Source organism: Cervus elaphus, chromosome 5 (assembly GCF_910594005.1).
Source record: "Cervus elaphus chromosome 5, mCerEla1.1, whole genome shotgun sequence".
Classification (NCBI taxonomy): domain Eukaryota; kingdom Metazoa; phylum Chordata; class Mammalia; order Artiodactyla; family Cervidae; genus Cervus; species Cervus elaphus.
This window is the reverse complement of record NC_057819.1, coordinates 84,955,383-84,974,125: the sequence shown is the minus strand read 5'-3', so window position 1 is coordinate 84,974,125 and position 18,743 is coordinate 84,955,383. Positions and strand designations below refer to the sequence as shown.

The 18,743-nt window shown below is 37.7% G+C and overlaps 1 protein-coding gene across 8 annotated transcripts in view; it reads left to right on the top strand.

Moving 5' to 3' along the window:
* The window catches only part of BCAS3 (BCAS3 microtubule associated cell migration factor), a 579,738-nt gene that overhangs the window by 228,776 nt on the left and 332,219 nt on the right, over positions 1-18,743 (top strand). For all 8 annotated transcript variants that reach the window (XM_043902888.1, XM_043902895.1, XM_043902891.1 and 5 more), the window contains exon 16: positions 12,364-12,514. In XM_043902888.1, the coding sequence (XP_043758823.1) occupies positions 12,364-12,514 (151 nt within the window). The remainder of the gene's footprint in view (positions 1-12,363; positions 12,515-18,743) is intronic.

Sequence of the window (18,743 nt, the reverse complement as noted above, 5' to 3'; positions counted from 1 at the left end):
GTAACAGTTGTGAACACATTAAGGTAATAATTAACTGATGAAAAAGTATTCAGACTGGAAAAGGAAACCACCTGGCAAATTGTATATTTGATTATTTGTAAATTTATACCTTGATAACTATTTAATAATTAGTGCAGTTTTAATTCTCCAGAATGTGAAGTTTTAATTCTACTGACATTTAATAAGCACTAGTGCGAAGTTCCATGCAGCTCCTTTGTATGTGATGGGAAGAGTGATGACAATATCATTAAAAACCTCGATCACCATCTTGCAAAAAAAAAAAAAAAATTGGATTCTTTTTTCAAGTCAATTTTGTGGGGTATTCTATTTTCTACCCTCCTGCCCCTTCCCAAAGTACCTATAGTTATGTCTCTTGTCCTGTGAACTGGCTACTTGAAAAAGCAACAAGTGTTTTTGCTTGAAATGCATAAATGTTTTTACAGTATCTTTGCTTCCCCACCTATTACTCTCCAAAAAAGTTACAGGGAGAGCAAGTCAGTACCTAATCAGAATTGGCCTTGGATACTTCCTATCTTGCACTTTGTCACCAAAGCTGTTTGCTTGTTCTGTTAACAGTCTTTTAAAAAATATGGATGCATTATTCATTTTCTCTTAATTGTGTGTGTTCTGCTCGCCTTGGCTCCTGTGAACAAGCATTGCTTCCGCCCAGTTTGGTATGTGGGTCAGAAGGCACTGTTTCTCACCAGGGCGCTGCTGTTTCCTCTTCCTACTTGAGTAGATTACAGATTATACTGGAATACGCCTGAGAAAAGGTCAAAAAGGAGGTGAAAGTCCTGGAACTGCAGCTGGGAAGCTTGTCATTCTCATCTAGGAAAGGGGAAAAAAAGAGAGAGAGAGAAAGAAAAAGAGAAATAGACACTCTTATGTCAACCCCAAGCAACCCACAGTCAGGAAATTCCCATTTGCACAGGATACTTTTTATATATTCAGAAAGGACTTTATTTGGTTTTGATTAAATAATTATCGAGTGTTTAGCTGAGAAAGCTTTAATGTTAAATTAGATGGCAAGCCAGAGCTCAGTAGTGTTTTTAACTTTTCAGAGCCTAGATTTCCAGTGATTGTTTCAAAACAAGCTACCATTGTACTCCCTTTGACAGAGTCAAGAAGATAGGAGCTTTTCAACTACAGAGTTAACTTGGTTAAACTCATTGGTATATTTTGGATTTTTATCCCTGTCGATTCCACAGCAGGATATTAAAAGCAGACTGGGCGTCTTGGTCTTCTGTGGAAAGCCAAAGCACCAAAAAACAGGCCCCATATGAACTTACTGCCAGTTTTTATTTTGGAAAGACGTGATGTTGAGTGTGAATCATCTATCTTCGTGAGGTCTTAGAGCAAGGACGTTGTTGGAAGGAGGACAGTAATGGCATGTTTGGTAATAGGGTTCTTCCTGTAGAATTGTCTTCCAGGATTGGCAGCCTGTCACATACCCATTGGTTCTCAGTATGCCTCATTACGCTGGTTTCACAGCGTGAGAGTTTAAAATATCAGGGACCAAGGATGCTGATTGGGAGGCTTGTATCCCAGAACGAGTGGGTCCTGTGAAAGGGTGATGAGAACGGAATTTGAAACTCTTGTCGGAGTCCCATTTTGTATATGTTTGTGTTGTAAAGCTTCAGAAAAATGGAGTGCCTAAAGGAGATAAGAGTGTGTCCATGGTAAGGGTCAAAAAGTGAGAGGATAATGCAGACCTCCTAAAAGCCGTGCGCTTCCCCAGGGCATCGTCAACTCCGCCTAGTGTCCTTTTGCTTTTTCCCACATGAACCTCTGCCATTTTTATATTTATCCCTGCCTCCCCAATGACAACAAAAGACAGTGCTTCTTTATCCTCCCCCCTCTCCATTTGGTCCACTTGTTTCCATTATAGTTCTTAGTTTCTTACGCCTCCTGTTCCTAGAATCTTCCTCGGAGCCTCATTAGCAATAATCTGTAGCTTGTGCCTCTAGAAACCGGAAACAAAAAGTTTTCTCTTTCTCACTGATGTGATACTGTTTTCAGGTACTTTCTTATCTACAGCTCTGATCCCCTGATTGCATAATGTTATTTTAACTGCTCTTATTCACAGCATGGTAGGATAGGGAAATTTTTTTTAAAGGATGGGAAGGAAGCCTGTAATTGCATCTATGTCTTATTTTTCCTCTTCTGGTTTGCATTTAAGAAGAAATACATGGGTACACACAGATACCCTGGTATTAACTTTAATATTTAACATAATCTGAGATGGTCAATAATTTCAGCTCTTGCTGGCTTTAGAGATTTCTTGTGGCTGGCAGTTTGCCACATTCACATGTTCTCACATCACTGCGTTCAGAAGCTAAGAATACCAACCTGGCAGCTTGTGCAGGGAGGGTAAAGATAAAACAGAAGGGAGTCCAGCTTCGCAGCCGCATACCTGGGAGTTGTTGCTGATGTCTTTTCCACAAATGTTCAAGTTTGTCAAAGCCCAGTAAATCTTGGAAAGTTTATTTTCCTTGTAGCATCTGTGTTTTATAATGGGTCTTTTAATTTGTTTTTACTTTGTCTGCAGGGATTTCTTTTGTCCGGAGTTTTCAGACTCTGTCTTTTTTTTTTTCCTGTGGAAACGAGTCTGTTAATGATGACTGGTTTGGGAATATACCTCCTCAAAGCTGACCTGACAGGCAGCCGCTCCAGTGTAGCAACAAAGACCATTGTTATTTTCTGTCTTTACTTTTATCCTCAACTTCATCCATTTTTCCCCTGTGATTTTACAGTGTAGAGTGTGTGGGAAAACATATTTTGGGACCACGCACACATGATAAGGTGGCGTTTTGAAGTTAGCAGCATTTTTTAGTAAACAGAGATCACACCCTGTCCACCTCACACACGGACGGTGGTGCTGTGTATTCATGAGGAGCCTGAGAGTTCCTTTCCCAAAGTACTTGCAGGTATTCTTCATCCAGAAGGCAGAACGGGAGGAAGAAAAGAGCCCACAAGGTTGTTTTCATAATTCCTTTTTCAAAAACGCCAACTTGTACAAGGATATACAGAAAGTCAGTAGTGAAACCCCAATGTGAACTGTTCTGGCTTAGGACTTTGTAACGTTAAAAACAATAATAACCATAAACAAATAAACAACTGAAAACAGAATATCATTGCTTTAAACATCAAAGGATGTTTTGAACCTTCTGATTTTTAAATGATTTTCTGTTCACAAGTAGAATTCCTGCTTTGAGAAAACCACTTTATTGGAACTTGGGATTTTTTTTTTCCCCCAAGAGAACGCCGTCTATCTTGGGGACTGGTAAACCTCTAAAGGATCAAAGCTCTGGTGGATTTGGTTAAAGACCCAAAAGCCTGAAGGCTTATGGAAGTTTATCTATATAGAGTAAGCCCAAAAAACTGGGATGAGAGTTTTAGAAGAGCTTATTTTCTCATGAGATTTTTGGGACTTCCTCTGTTTGGATGTGCCAGAAATACTGTGAGAATATCCATTCTCATGGCATTTGTCACTTACAGGTCTTATCCCAGCTGGGGTTTGTAAGCAGAATGGTGTGTGAAATATTATATGTATTTTAAGGTTTTATGAAGCCTACTATTGAAGCTGCAGTTAAACAACCTCTACTATTTTCATTATACATAGTAAAGTATGGTTGGTGAAGGTGACATTTAGAATTGACATAGTGACTCTTCACTGATCTCAGGCATTTTAAATTTCATGGTTACTATCATATGTGTGCTCAGAAGGTGAAATAAAGCAAGGGGCACCGCTCTCCCTCTCTGTCCAAAGGGAAACTGAAGCATTGGATGGAGGGACACACTTAAGCCACGTCCAAGGTTTAGGATACTATGAGTTTCTTCTACTGAACCTCATTAGAGTAAGAAGTCTCAGGCTTAATGAAAAATCCTGGCTCGGAAGTTTAGGCTTGATGTAACCGTAAGGGAGTGGCTGAAGAGCTATTCTTAAAATTACCAAACCCATGCTCCTGGTCGAGTCAACCTGAGACTCAGGCGAGTAGTGAAAGCCGTAGATTCCAGCACCTCGCTCTCTTCTGAAGTACTTTGGGTCCCCTCCAAAATTAATTTTTTTTTCTATAGGTCATAGGGTTGTATTTTCCTGTACTTCCTGGATATGAGAAAAAATATATTTCCTTCCTTCATTCAGCAAACATCTGTTGAGATGTCAACAGTTAGTAAGATGCTGATACTACTCTGGAGGAGTCTTCAGGTTTTGTGGAGGATAAATCTGGAGGTTTGTTAGATTCAAGCTGCATTTTCCAAGAAAATCCATGACACAAGGAAGTGACAGAATCATCTTTAAATAAAGACTTTGAGCAATTGAAAGGGGAAGAAAGGATCATTATACTATTTTTGTGTATTTGATTCAATATGAACTTTCATTTTAAAATTTGGTATATTTTTATGTATAAATCATTACATGTGAGTTGATGAGATTTTTTGTCTATGTGAGTTCCTTCATTTTACTAATTCCTGAATTAATTATTCACACATCTCTCATCCATTATTTTCTAGTTGGAAACGAAAGATGGGAAGATACAAGTTCCTGCCTCTGTACTCAAAATTTGAATATTTTCCATTTAAAACAACAATAATAAAGATATCTCCTTCCTTTTTTTCCTGGGACATTTTGAGGATGTCTCTCATAGCATGCTTACTCCCTTTAAATTCTTCAAAGTCTTTCTATCTTATTATGTTATGAATTTTAGGAGTCCTGGGATTTGTTCAGCCAGGCATAGAACAGGGCCTCCTACCAATAAGGCTCCAAAAGTGTGAACTGAAAGAATGAATGTTGAATGAGTCCTTTGCCTGGTACATTATCTCATCTTGTTAATGTCTTTTTAGCCTCAAAGTCCTTAAGTCTGTTTTCTGTATCCATTACCGTGATCATTTCCTGTCAGTGTACCCATTGTTTATCCCTTTCCAACAACAACAACAAGTCTGATTTTTCGCCTCTTTAGTGAAGCTACCCTACTGAAGATTGCCATGCTGTGCTTGGTCACTCAGTCATGTCCGACTTTGCAACTTCATGAACTGTGGCCCGCCAGGCTCCTCTGTCCATGTGGATTCTCCAGGCAAAAATAGCAGAGTGGGTTGCCATGCCTTCCTCCAGGGGATCTTCCCAACCCAGGGATCAAACCCAGGTCTCCTGCAATGCAGGCAGATTCTTTACCGACTGAGCCACCAGGGAAGCTCTTTGTCTTCAATAGAAGATTACCAGAGTTAGCAGCTTTCTCTCTGAGTTTGCCTTTCTGAACCTTGGCATTGTTGAACACATTTATTCTTTCATTAAAGCTATTTTAAATAAATTACTTGCCACATAATTAAACATAAGTCAGACACTGCCCCTGTTCTTAAGAACATAAAATCTACCCAGCTTACTCTTTCAGATACACTGGGTTTCAGAGGCTCCATCATGAATATAGACACCAAGAATAAAAACTCATAAATACTTGGGTGTCCCAGAAGACTGAGAAGGATAGGTGTGATGTACGTTGAGGTTGTTTTTATCCTGGTGGGCCAGTGAAGGATTTTAAGTCAAGGGTAACTAAACTGCAAGATTTGGAGCTTCTCAGTGAAAAGCTTCACTTTTCTAGACTTCTCATTGTATCTCGTCTTAAGTTCAGTGTTCTCAAAATCCGTGCTTTTCCCTTGCTGAACAATTTAGGTACCTAACTTTAGGTATTTCCACCTCGATTGAAGTATTTCTTTTAAGACTGAAATATATTTTCTTCCCATTGCTTTCCTTTATAATTCTTTCCTCTAGTTAAGAGATTTCGTACTGTTGCTCACACCTGTGGCATCACTTTGCAGTCTCTGCTCTTCATGTTATCCTTCATCCTCAGAATATTTCTTCTCTCCTGTTCATACCCATATTTTATCCATCTTTCAAAGCCTAGGTCATGTCCCATCTGCTCCGTGATATCTTCTCCAAATAATTGATCCCATGTGTACTTATCTTTAGTACTAGGCAATTAGCACTTAATTATTCCTGTTTCATGCATATTAGACTGTAAGCTTTGCAACAACAAAGAATGCAGTCCTCAGAGCATGTTATCTTCAGCTGAGGCACTCAACAAATATTTGACTGCTGTTGTGAAATGTGTGTGTTAAACATAGGCCTTGAATTTCATTAGCTTGTGACGTATTTCATGTTGTATGTAGCCTGATTTCAGCTCCAAACAGTATTCAAAGAAATTAAAGGATACCTGCGTAAATGAGAAGACATCCCATGTTCTTGGCTTGAAAGACTTAATATGCTTAAGATGGCAATACTTCCTATACTGATCAACAGAGTCAGTGCAATCTCTATCAAAATGTGAGCTGGCATTTTTGCAGATAATGACAAAATATAGGTAGAAGCAGAAAGTTTTGTTGGATATGATGATCCATCAAAGATTTGTAACAGACCACTGACTGTCTTAGAAACAAAAACAACTCAACCTGATGTTACTATTTTTTCCTATCTTAAGTCCCTGTGAAAAACAGTTATTTGCTGTGACAGAGATACTTCACAATCCTTATTCTTTCTTGGGAAAAGGTTTCTTGGAACAAGGGTTTTTGGAGTTTTGAAAGTTAAAGTATTTTCTTCACTGAGTTCTGTGTGTCTGTATTTAGGCAAGGATTTATGTAATGGCTATTTTAGAAACCATCCTGATATGGCAGAATTTCAAAGCATTACAGAAATCAGAAAAACAAACACACTGATCTAAATTTTCTAATTCCATGTGGCTTGTATCTTGAAGAGGATGTTGCTAATGTTACCCTAATGTCTGCCTTTACATTTCATACTCTTCTCTCTGGGAGATTTGTAGCTTATTTGAATTTTGTAGCAGTAGGATTACAGGGTGGTGACACCAAATAATATAGAAATAATAAATGCCCAAATGGGTGCTTCTGCTCTGCAGTGTAGCATGTTCCCTTCTGATATTCTCGTCTCTTATTGGTGACTATGTATATTTTATTTTTCTTTTCAGATAGCAGAACACATTGGTATAACATACCAGCTCAACAAAATTTTGCTCAATTTGTCTTTAGGCCAGGATATCAGTTGAATGGAAAAATGAGAGATCATGAATCCCGCCTTGCCTCAGACTTAAAAGTATCTCAGTATTGAAGTAATAGACATTGCCGGTACTATTTTGAGGATGCTGGTTAAAGAAAGAAACAAAAGAAATTGAAATGCATATTTGTAAGGTTGTAGTAAATGTCAGTTAAACTTCAGAGATTTTGTTTCATTTCCTTTCATTTGTTTCATTTCATTATTCTGTTTAAAAAATCATATTTTCTACCTTACAATAAAGTTAGCTATATCATATAATATAAATACTATGAATCATAAAGAAATACATATGTTTCTTTAAGTTATTTATTTTTGGCTGTGGTGGGTCTCTGTTGCTGCATGGGCTTTCCTCTAGTTGTGGCAAGTGGGGGCTGCTCTCCAGTTGCAGTGCGTGGGTTTCCATCTCAGTGGCTGCTCTTCTTGTGGACCACGGGCTCTAGCACGCGCAGGCTTGTGCCATGTGGGCTCCAGAGCGCGTGATCAATAGTTGTGACACGTGGGGCTTAATTGCTCTGTGGTATGTGTGATCCTCCCGGATCAGGGATCGAACCTGTGTCTCCTGCATTGGCAGGCAGATTCTTTCCACTGAGCCTCCAGGGAAGTCCTATTATATTTTTGTAAGAGTAAAATATAAAAATTAAAACATTTTTAGGTTGAATTTCTATGTACAAAACAAATTCATGAAGTGGAATTTATTAAAAAAAAAAAAATTCCGCTTGTTAAAAGATCTGTAAGAGAACAAAAAGACAAGTCAGAACAGGGTAAGAAAATACTTGAAAATCGTATCTAATAAAAGGTTTGTATCCAGAATATATAAAGAACTTTTAAAATTTGAGAATAAGATCCATAAATAATTTCTTTCATTTTTATAGTCATTTGATTTTCAGCAGGGGTGCCAGGATAATCCTCTGGGTTGGGAAAGAATATCTTTTCAATAAGTGATGCTGGAACAAGTGGATGTTCAGCATTCAAAAGAAGTGAAGTTGAACCCCTACCTCACATGATTTATAAAAATTAATTCAAAATTAGTCAGAGACCTAAATGTTACAGCTAAAAATATAAAACTCTTTGCAGAAAACATAGCTATAAATCTTTGTATATTTGGACTGGGTAATGTTTGTTTTGGTATGACAACAAAAGTATAAGCAACTAAAGAAAATATAGATAAATTACACTTCATCAAAGTTAAGAACTTTTATGTTTCAAAGCATACCATGAAGAAAGCGAAAAGATGACATAGGAAAGGGAGAAAATATTTATAAATCTTGTTTTTGCTAAGGGATTTACATTCTGAGAATATGCTTAACTCTTATTTATGACTGAACGATAAAAAGACAACTCAATTTTGGGCAAGTGTTTTGAATAGACATTTCTCCAAGAAGGTATATAAATTAACTAAAATACACATGAAAAAGATATTTAAAAAACACAAATCAAAACTACAATGAGATACCTCTTCACACCCACTAGGATGGATAAAATAAAAATGATAGACTATAACAAGTGGTGTTGAGGTGGTTGAAAATTTGGGGCCCTTATACACTGGTGTAGCTTTAGTTTATCAGTTCCTCAAAAGGTTCAATGTAGACCTAACTGTCCCACTCCTAGTCATAAGTACCCAAGAAAATTGAAAGCCCAAGTCCACATAAATATACCCATGTACTAATGTTCATAGAAGCGTTATTCATAGTATCCTGTTAGAACAACCCAAATATTCATCAGCTGGTATAAATGTGGTATATCCATACAGGGCAATATTATTCAGCCATTAAAAGGAATGAACTGTGGACACATGGTACAACGTGGATAAACTTTGGAAACAAAAGTGAAAAAAGCACTCACAAAAGGCCACACTGTATGGTTCCCTTTATGTGAACTATCCAGAGTAGACAAATACATACAAACTGGACAGATTTCTGTGTCAAAAGCTGATGGGTAGGGAAAAAGAAGAGTGACTGCTAAGGGTATGGACTTTCTTTTTTGGTGATGAAAATGTTCTGAAATAGCGATAGCGATCCTAGTATCATTCTGTAGAATATACCAAACACCATAGAACTGTATACTTCAAAAGGATGAATCTTATGTTTATGAATTATATTTCAGCAAAAATACTAACCCAATTCTTAAAATTGGCAAGAGCTTTACATAGGTATTTTACCAAAGAAAATAAATGGATGACAAATAAGTTCATGAACCACAACAACAGCAACCTAAGCATATTTGGCCAGAATAGCTGAAATCAAAATGAGTGACAACACCAAATTCTACTGTGGTTACAGAAGAACTGGAAGTGTCATATTTTGCTGGTGGGAATGTGAAATGGGTCATCTCCTTTGTCAAACTGTTTAGCATTTTCTCATAACCTTAAAAATACAGTTATTATCTCCATGCAAACATTCATGTTCTATGATCAGCAACTCCATTCCTAGATATATATTTTAAAAAACTTCAGTCGCTCAGTCATGTCCGACTCTTTGTGACCCCATGGACTGCAGCACGCCAGGCCTCCCTGTCCGTCACCAACTCCCAGAGTTTACTCAAACTCCTGCCCATTGAGTTGGTGATGCCATTCAACCATCTCATCCTCTGTCGTCCCCTTCTCCTCTCGCCTTCAATCTTTCCCAGCATCAAGGTCTTTTCAAATGAGTGAACTCTTCGCATCACGTGGCCAAAGGATTGGAGTTTCAGCTTCAACATCAGTCCTTCCCGTGAACATTCAAGACTGATTTCCTTTAGTATTGACTGGTTTGAGCTTCTTGCAGTCCACAGGATTCTCAAGAGTCTTCTCCAACACCACAGTTCAAAAGGATCAGTTCTTCGGCGCTCAGCTTTCTTTATAGTCCAACTCTCACTACTGGAAAAACCATAGCCTTGACCGGACGGACCTTTGTTGGCAAAGTAATGTCTCTGTTTTTTAATATGCTGTCTAGGTTGGTCATAACTTTTCTTCCAAGGAGTAAGCGTCTTTTTATTTCATGGCTGCAGTCACCATCTGCAGTGATTTTGGAGCCCCCCAAAATAAAGTCTGCCACAGTTTCCACTGTTTCTCCATCTGTTTGCCATGAAGTGATGGGACTGGATGCCATGATCTTAGTTTTCTGAATGTTAAGCTTTAAGCCAACTTTTTCGCTCTCCTCTCTCACTTTCATCAAGAGGCTCTTTAGTTCTTCACTTTCTGCCATAAGGGTGGTGTCATCTGCATACCTGAGGTTGTTGATATTTCTCCCAGCAGTCTTGATTGCAGCTTGTGCTTCATCCAGCCCAGCGTTTCTCATCATGTACTCTGCATATAAATTAAATAAGCAGGGTGACAATATACAGCCTTGATGTTCTCCTTTTCCTATTTGGAACCAGTCTGTTGTTCCACGTCCAGTTCTAACTGTTGCTTCCTGACCTGCATACAGGTTTCTCAAGAGGCAGGTCAGGTGGTCTGGTATTCCCATTTCTTTCAGAATTTTCCACAGTTTATTGTGACCCATGTAGTCAAAGGCTTTGGCCTAGTCAATAAAGCAGAAATAGATGTTTTTCTGGAACTCTTTTGCTTTTTTGATGATCCAGCGGATGTTGGCAATTTGATATCTGGTTCCTCTGCCTTTTCTAAAACCAGCTTGAACATCTGGAAGTTCATGTTTCACGTGTTGTTAAAGCCTGGCTTGGAGAATTTTGAGATTTATGTTACTAGTGTGTGAGATGAGTGCAATTGTGTGATAGTTTGAGCATTCTTTGGCATTGCCTTTCCTTGGGATTGGAATGAAAACTGACCTTTTCCAGTCCTGTGGTCAATGCTGAGTTTTCCAAATTTGCTGGCATATTGAGTGCAGCACTTTCACAGCATCATCTTTTAGGATTTGAAATAGCTTAACTGGAATTCCATCACTTCCACTAGCTTTGTTCATAGTGATGCTTCCTAAGGACCACTTGACTTCACATTCTAGGATGTCTTGCTATTGGTGAGTGATCGCACCATTGTGATTATCTGGGTCATGAAGATCTTTTTTGTATAGTTCTTCTGTGTATTTTTGCCACCTCTTCTTAATATCTTCTGCTTCTGTTAGGTCCATACCATTTCTGTCCTTTATCGAACCCATCTTTGCATGAAATGTTCCCTTGGTATCTCTAATTCTTGAAGAGATCTCTAGTCTTTCCCATTCTGTTGTTTTCCTCTATTTCTTTGCATTGATCACTGAGGAAGGCTTTCTTATCTCTTCTTGGTGTTGTTTGGAACTCTGCATTCAAATTGGTGTATCTTTCCTTTTCTCTTTTGACGGTAAAAAAATTTACATTCATACAAAAACTTGTGCAGAAATGTTTATGACAGCTTTATTTGTAATAACCAAAAGCTGGAAACAAATGTCCTTTTGCCAATGACTGGGTAAACAAACTGTAGTACTTCCATACAATGAGATTATATTCGGGAATAAAAAGAAAAGAATTGATACCTGTAGGAAAATGTAGAGTGGTTGAATCTCAGATGCTTATTGCTAAGTGAAAGAAGTAAGACTCAGTACGGTACATCCTTCATTTATAGAACATTCTGGAAAATGCAGAGCTACGGAATGGGAAAAAAAGTAAGTACCTGAGAGGAATTTTGCTTATTGGTGAGATGAGACTAATTTTTCTCTATGCAGATCAGATTTTACTTCAGTTTGTTTTTCCTGGTTGTTAATGAGCCATAATTCTTTTTATTTTTTTATATTAATGCAGTCATAAAATAAAGGGTTGATTCATGATTTTTAATTTTATGGTGCATAGTGGTACATTTTGGGAGGAAGGCAATATTTTTGCCTGTTGATTTTGGTCAGTTTCATCCTGTGTCTCTCATGCTGTTCTCTGTGGATATACATCCTTGTGACTCATGTTTCTTCTGCCCTCTGAGGCTTTATAGGTTGCCATGGCTGGAATATTTTCTTCTTACTCCCAAGCTTGTTCAAGGAAATGTTCCATGCTTCCTTTAGACTAATTTAGACCTTTTCATTTTTTTCTCTCTTATTATCCTCTATTTCTTTGTAGCACCATAAAATTCAGTTTTATACGAATTATTTGTATAACCATTTAACATCTATCCAATTCTGTATCCTTCAAGCCTCCATCCTCAAAGACTAAAGTCTCTGTTCATAGTCAAGTCTTGTTTGGTATTACCAGAGTCCTTTGTTTTTCTTCCCCCCTTCTATAGAGTCATGATTCTTTTAGAAGCTTGTCTGCCTTTGATAACTTTCTTAAAAGATTAGTGGAGCCAGTGCAAACCCTGTCAGAGAAGGACATTTCTCCTGGTGATGCTTTTCTTTTCTTTTTTCTCTTTATAGGGAAGCTCAACAGCCAAGACTCCTACAATAATTTTGCCAACAACAACCCCGGCAACCCTCGCCTCTCTCCTCTCCCCAGCCTGATGGTGTTGATGCCTCTCGCCCAAATCAAACAGCCAATGACACTTGGTACCATCACCAAACGAACAGGGTAAGGCCTCAGGCTTGATACTTTTTTAATAGCTATTTTAGAGGATTAAACACATAAAAATAAAGCATACTTTTTCTTTGGGTGGTTTTGATTATGTTCTTCATTCCCAGCCCACATGAGACTTAATGGCAGCTGATTAAGTACAAAGTATAGAACATGCGCAAACATGTTCATGCACAAGCATGCACACACACAGTCGTAGAAAAAAACAAAGCAGTGACAAGTTGTGAAAACTAGTATTGGCTAATGAAAACCAGATCCATCTACTCAATCTTGTAGTTCCTGCCTTGTGGCTTTGTCCAAAAGTAGTACAGTTTCATTTTCTTGATTTTTGTGGACATGATCTGGATTTATAATGGCCCCCAAATTTTGACTAAGGAGAGAGAACTTAATATGACTACCATGCTTCTGATACTTTGAAAAAACATCTATATTGAGGTACCATTTACATATAATGATCTGTCATTATTGTTGTGCTCGGCGGTAAAGTGCTGACATGAGATACTTTTGTAAGAAGAAAGACTTATTCTCAGGGACCAGGCCTTTGAGCTCCAGATTTCACTGTGACACTGAAATTGACCCTCTGTCTAGTGGAGTGGTGTTTTCCTATAAAGTGATCCTATTTTGAATATAGAAATTGAGGTTGTGTTGTATTAAGGGGGGGAAAAAAAAGAAGCTGGGAAACAGCAAACCTCACTCCAAAATCTGACATCTTGTGATACAAATCATTTGGCTGTGTTTTTAAAAATTGATATTAGCTTTTTAACCCTTTGGTAGTAGTTTAAGTAGAATTTTTACTTCCCTTTCCTCTTTTAGTTTCTTTATTTTAAAATAAATAAGAGTGGCTATGAATAGTAAAGGGGTTATGAACTTATATTTACAGGTAGCTGGCTTTTTTCTTTGGATAATGATACATTTCTGGGATATAGAATCAAATAAAAATGGGAAGTAGAAACTTGAGTCTGGCGCCTCAGACCACTCGGCCATCCTGGCATGTTTCAAATAAAAATGGGACTCAATCTTGAATCATAATCTTAGTATTTTTTCATTCACAGACGTCAGTACATAATTGTACCTTTTTTGGTCTGTCTTTCCTGAATATAAGTGAAAGAACACTCAAAATTGTTCCTTGTGATTTTAATTTTATTTCTAAGATAGTGACTGAAGTTCTGTGCCTGCAATTGTGTGATGTTAGAATTGAATTCAAAGTATTTGTGGGGAGGATTAGAAAGTGAGTTTTCTGGGATCTTCCCTGGTGGCTGAGATGATAAAGAATCCACCTGCAGTACAGAAGACCCAAGTTTGATCCCTGGGTCAGGAAGATCCCCGGGAGAAGGGAATGGCTACCCACACCAGTATTCTTGCCTGGAGAATTCCATGGACAGAGGAGCCTGGTGGGCTATAGTCTCTTGGGTCTCATAGAGTTGGTTATGACTAAGTGACTAACACTCTCTTAGAAAGTGAGTTTAGTTTTGCAGATCTTTGAAACTTTCCATGATAAAAAGATAAACTCCATCACACCTCTTTTACTCTCTCTCTTGCTATTCTTTCTGTCTGTCCTTAGATGGGTAGAAACTATTAATCATCTAGTCTCTTCCTAAGCTACCATACTGTGTGAACTTAGATAACTTTTATATTTCCTTTTCTTTTTAAAAACTTGGTCACAGTTCCTAGATTTTTTAGAGCATGTGTATTATGTTCCTTGTATCCTAGATAATTTAATAATTATTTATTAATGAATTAAGTGGCAGGAATTTTAATTGTGTGCTTTGAAATTAATATTAGTTTACAATACATGTATCATTTTTTGGTGGGTTTTTATCTCAGTTCTTAAACCCTTTTATTTTTGCCAAATTTTAAAATTCTTTTTGGCGTGTCCTTTCTTAAAGTGTTTAGAGAGAAAAATTAATATTTGCCTCACAATGAGTACTTGGATTTTAATTTCCAGAATTTTGATAGAGATTCATTTAGACTTACTGGAAACAAAAAAATGTTATTAGACCAGTAAAAGGAATTCCTGGGGATGGATGTGGGACGGGGGTTCAGGTTGGAGGGTCACATATGCACCCGTGGATGATTCATGTCGATGTATGGCAAAAACCACCACGATATTGTAAAGGAATTACCCCCCAATTAAAATAAATAAATTAATTTAATAAAAAAGGGAATTGCTGCATGCCCAGATTTTCCAAATGTTAACAGTTTAACAAATTTGCCTTATTTATCTTTTCTCACTCCATATACACGCACGCACATACATACACATACACGCACATACATATACATTCACCAAAAACTCATTTTATTAGTTTTTTTTCTTCTGTATGTCTATTGTCTGTAATGAATTCTTTACTTGTGGCAGAGCTTTAGTGCTCCGTAAATTACCCCATCCACTCTCTTTTTTTTCCGTCCCCTCCTACTATTCTTTTTTTCTCTTCCTGTTAACACAGATTACAGTAACAAAAAAAAAACACTTTGATGATAGTATTCATAACTTATGCTGGTTACTGCTAGATTATAAGACCTAATACTCTTAAACCATTTTCTGCAGGGTTTGTTGACTGTATTCAGAAATTGCTATTGTGACGTTACTTATAATTCTTTGCTGTTGTTCAGTCTTCAAGTCGTGTCTTACTCTTTGCAACCCCATGGACTGCAGCATGCTAGGCTTCCCTGTCCTTGTCTATATAATTCTTATAATACTATTTGGTCATAGAATTTTCAGAATGTAGTTTGTGGTTTTACTATATCAACGCTTAGCAATTTCATTGACTACATGTATTTTGACTAACCAAAAGTAGTACTTGTTTTGGGAGAGTAAGGTATTCCTTGAATTTCCATTTTTGACATATGCTGAGATTTGAAGCACATCCCAAAGCACATCTAATGATTTGAATCATTATATTTCTCCCATTAGATTTCAAGATTATAGTCATTTCATTTTTATTAAAAAATTTTTTTTTTTTTTACTGTGACCAGTTCTTAAGCTGCAGTTAGCACACTTGCATTATTTCCATCAAGTTTTATTGTGTTTCCTGAGGATTTTGATTACCACATTAAGGTCACCAGAGTGATGAGCAAATAGCCTTTTAATTTTCCAGGTCATTGTGGAAATCCTAATTTACTCTAACCTTGCTTCAATGAAATGAGTTTTCTAGCATTTAAAAATAAAATTTACAGAAGTATTTGACATGAATTATGTAGAAAGAGAACACAGAGCTGACTCATTTATAGGCATTAAGTTCCAATTCACCTGATATTATATCTAGTTACATATATATTCCATGTCCTGGATATTTGCCGTAATGGCATAAAATAAACATTAAAAACTACATTTCTAGCATAGAGATTTCCAAGAATTGCTTAGGATCCTATATTTAAATAACCAAGTTTAGATGGGAACCTCAACCCAAACCTTCAGGGGATAGACGTGTGCTTACCACGCTTCACATCTGCCCTCTTATTTATGGAAAGATACATCTCTGAAAGCCTGTGCAGTGTCAGGGACCATCTGTCTTACTCAAAGACATTCGCAAGGCCAGTAGAACTGCAAATGGCAGAAGACAGATGTATTTACACCTTCATGTTCTGTACCTTGAAGCAGCACTGGGAGGAAATAAGGCCTATTTTGGCAACAGCTGTTGCTCAGCCCAACTGTGGTATACACTGATGAAGGCAAAAAATGTGCTAGGAATCATTTGGTTTAATAGCCGCTCATTCAAACAAAACCCATTCCTTCCAGTCTAAGACTGGAGGAATGGAAAGGCCTCCATCCTATTTTTATCATGTGTAAATCAGCATAGTTGTCATCTATTAAAAATGAAAGTGGGTGCCAAGGGATCACTCCTTGTTTTGGAGTGTGACGTTTTTGTAGTAGGGACTTACGAAGCAATAGCTCATAGATGTTTGACTGAATTAATGAATCAAGTAAGTGATGAAGGTTTTTTTTAAATGCTTCCTATGCAAAAATTTACTAGACAATTTTTCATCAATATGCTTAATTTTACACATATTAAATCTAAAATTATTGACACATACATCATTTTTTGGGCACAAGCAGGGAACAGTACATTTCAAAAAGTGGTCAGAGAGATTTCCCTGGTAGTCCAGTGGCTAAGATTCCACACTCCCAGTGCAGGGCCCCGGGTTGGATCCCTAGTCAGGGAACTAGATCCCACATGCTGCAACCAAGAGTTCACAAGCCACAACTAAAGATCCCCGTTCTGCAACCAAGATTGAAGATCTCAGATACCTCAACTAAGACCCGGCACAGCCAAATAAATAAACAAATAAATTTTTTTTAAGTGGTCTTAGTAATTTCATGGGAATAAAAAATATAGAAATTGGTGGAGAAGGAAATGGCAACCCACTCCAGTATTCTTGCCTGGAAAAGTCCATGGACAGAGGAGCCTGGCGGGCTGCAGTCTGTGGGGTTACATGACTGAGCATGTGTGCATGAGGGTGGAGGGAGATGGGTTGGTAGCAATAAAGTGGTAGAACAGAAAAAAAAAAAAAAACACTAGGCTTAAAGAATGTTTACATATTAGAACATGCAGAAATGTTATGTAATCAATACAGAAACAGGATACAGCCAGTGTAGGAAGCAAGCCTATTTTATCAATGCAGCAAAGACCAGCCATGTCAACAATACTCCTACTGAGCATGCATTTGTAGCCTTTGCAAAGGTATGGCGCTCAACAAAGTCATGTTGCAATTGATGAAGACCACTATTGTTTTTTTTTGAGTTTTGATTTTTGTCATGTATTTGAGGAAAGAAAAAAATATATATATAGAAATTGGGAATGAAGTTACTTCCTTGCCCTTCACTAGCTGACATGTTTAGTGAAGTAACCTGATACGATTTGTTGTCTTTCACTGGTTTTCTTTTTCTTAAATCGAGCAGCTTCCTGCTCCTTCCTCCTTCCACCATGTTTGTATGTATTCATTTTTTTGTGAACAGTTTGAGCTAGGTATTAGGAACCTTGGGCCTGACTCTGGAGAAGTAGGCTAGGGAATATAGTGGAAGAATATCATCTTTGGAGTCTGGAGCTCCGTCTTATCTTGGTTCTGCCATTTCCAGTGTGTCTACATGAATTTCTTCATCCGAGGTGTATTTGTATGTATGGATTATAACCTGTCAGCCTTACAGTGTATGAGTTTCCACCCGGTGTTCTATTATGTACTTTCTAAGCCTCATTCAATTGCTGTTTCCTAGGCCAGTGCTTCACAGGAGCTCCATTTAGGAAACATAGATGATTGTTCTTCTTTAGAAATGCAAGCATTTAATAGCATTTATTTGATTATCTCTAGTTGAAATTTGTAGACCAAATCTGCCATCAGAGTTTGCTAAGTGAATAACTGACATTGGCATATAGTCCTTGAGGAAGGTCTGTTCCTCTTTCTAATTCACTTTGGTCTGCCTTGCCCTATTTAGACACTTTGACCTAAGCCTCACATCTTATAGGTGAAGTTTGAAGAATTAAATGGGAAATATTTGGAAAAATATACCCCTCCCCCTGCCCAGCTCCAGTGGTGGTGGTTTTTCAGTCTCTAAGTTGTGTCCCACACAAAGAGAGTCATGGTCAACTCTGTGGCCCATTGGACTGCAACATGCCAGGCTCCCCTGTCCTTCACTATCTCCCAGAGTTTGCTCAAACTCAGATCCATTGAGTTGGTGATGCTGTCTAACCATCTGATCCTCTGCCGCCCTCTTCTCCTTTTGCGTTCAGTTTTTCTGAGCGTCAGAGTCTGTTCCCATGAGTTGGCTCTTTGCATCAGGTGGCCAAAGTAATGGAACTTTAGCGTCAGCATCAGTCCTTCCAATGAACATTCAGGGTTGATTTCCTTTAAGATTGACTGGTTTGATCTCCTTGTAGTCCAAATGGCAGTTCTCCACTTCCTAGTCCTGTCTTATGTATGTATTATTTCTTGATAACTAAGCTATAAATATTTCATTCCAGATATAAAATAACTGGCAATGTATATTTTCATTAGGATGGATATGTCTACATGTTGCAATGTACATGCACAGTTTGAGTTTCCAGTTTTTGTACTAAGTCAATAGAGTACTTAAGCCACTCCATACTTTGTTCCCTTTTACCATAAATCTGTGAATTTGTTGGAGTGGGAGTGGGGAGGAGATTAAGTCTCCTGTATAATGTATTACAAGTCAGCAAGCATTATTTTCTATGGAAATTTGGAAATCTATGTGTGCTATTCTAGTCTCTCT